This window comes from Meleagris gallopavo, chromosome 28 (genome assembly GCF_000146605.3).
Source record: "Meleagris gallopavo isolate NT-WF06-2002-E0010 breed Aviagen turkey brand Nicholas breeding stock chromosome 28, Turkey_5.1, whole genome shotgun sequence".
Classification (NCBI taxonomy): domain Eukaryota; kingdom Metazoa; phylum Chordata; class Aves; order Galliformes; family Phasianidae; genus Meleagris; species Meleagris gallopavo.
Genome location: NC_015038.2, coordinates 146,022 through 147,241, shown reverse-complemented (window position 1 = coordinate 147,241; position 1,220 = coordinate 146,022). Strand labels below are relative to the sequence as shown.

Here is a 1,220-nt window from a genome sequence, read left to right as displayed (position 1 = left end):
CAGTGGAGAGCATTGAGCAGCACTGGGTTCTGCGCCCCATGGTGCAGCTGCCCCCACCCTGACCACCTCATCCCATAACTGAAGGGACCAGATGACACAGGAATGCAGGCTGGGGCTAGCAGCCCCTGTGCCACCCGTGGGCTAAAACAAAGCCCCCGTTGGGGCAGACAGGGCAGCTCCCACCATGCCAACCCCCCCCCCCTTTGGGCCGTGCAGTCCTCGTGGCCGCAGCCGGACAAGTTTTGATGCGAGGCAGCAGCTTAGGGTGGGCTCAGGTTTCCTTTAGGTTTTCTATATTTATCTCTGTGATTTAATGCCAGCGCCGGGGTTTAAATGGCACCGAGCAGTTGGTGCAGGGAAACGGAGCAGCCGTCCCCGAGCCGCGCACACGTCCTCCCATGGAGCTCTTTGAGACCAACCCTTACTTTTTCCCGGAGCAGAGGTTTTACGATGGGGAAAACTTCCTGGGCTCCCGCTTGCAGAGCTATGAGGCAGCCGCATTTCCTGAGCGGCCCGAAGTGGCTCTGTGCCCCGAAAGCAGAGGGGCTTTGGAGGAGAAGGACTCAATGCTACCCGAGCACTGCCCTGGGCAATGCTTACCGTGGGCTTGCAAAATCTGCAAGCGCAAAACCGTGTCCATCGACCGGCGTCGGGCGGCCACGCTGCGGGAGAAGCGGAGGCTGAAAAAGGTGAACGAAGCCTTCGAGGCGCTGAAGCGCAGCACTCTGCTCAACCCCAACCAGAGGCTGCCCAAGGTGGAGATCCTGCGCAGCGCCATCCAGTACATCGAGCGCCTGCAGAGCCTGCTCAGCAGCCTCAACCAGCAGGAGCGCGAGCAGAGGGAGCTGCGCTACCGCCCTGCTGCACCACAACCTGCTGTGAGTGTGGGGATGGGTGGGGATGGGGGGCAGGAGCCAGAGTGGGTGGTGGGGGAGGAATGGGGTGGTGATGCTCAGGTTGCTGTTCCTATGGGCGGGTTGTTGGTGGGCAGTGGGCTGATTGCATTGAGCGCAGTGGGTTGATGGTGATTGGTGGGGAGTGGGAAGGTTTAAGTCATAGAAACAATTGTAGAACCATGGGGTGGCAGAACCGTGGAATCATGGGGTCACAGAACCATGGAATCATGGGGTCATAGAACCATGGAAACATGGGGTCATAGAACCATGGAAACATAAAGACATGGAATCATGGGGTCATAGAACCATGGAAACATAGAGACA

At 58.7% G+C, this 1,220-nt stretch overlaps 1 protein-coding gene across 1 annotated transcript in view; it reads left to right on the top strand.

Annotated features, from left to right (window-relative positions):
* Positions 1-331: 331 nt before the first annotated feature.
* Positions 332-1,220, top strand: part of LOC104914465 (myogenin-like) — a 9,359-nt gene continuing 8,470 nt past the window's right edge. Inside the window, exon 1 of the mRNA XM_031556944.1 lies at positions 332-878. Coding sequence (XP_031412804.1) covers positions 399-878 — 480 coding nt within the window. The 5' untranslated portion in view covers positions 332-398. The remainder of the gene's footprint in view (positions 879-1,220) is intronic.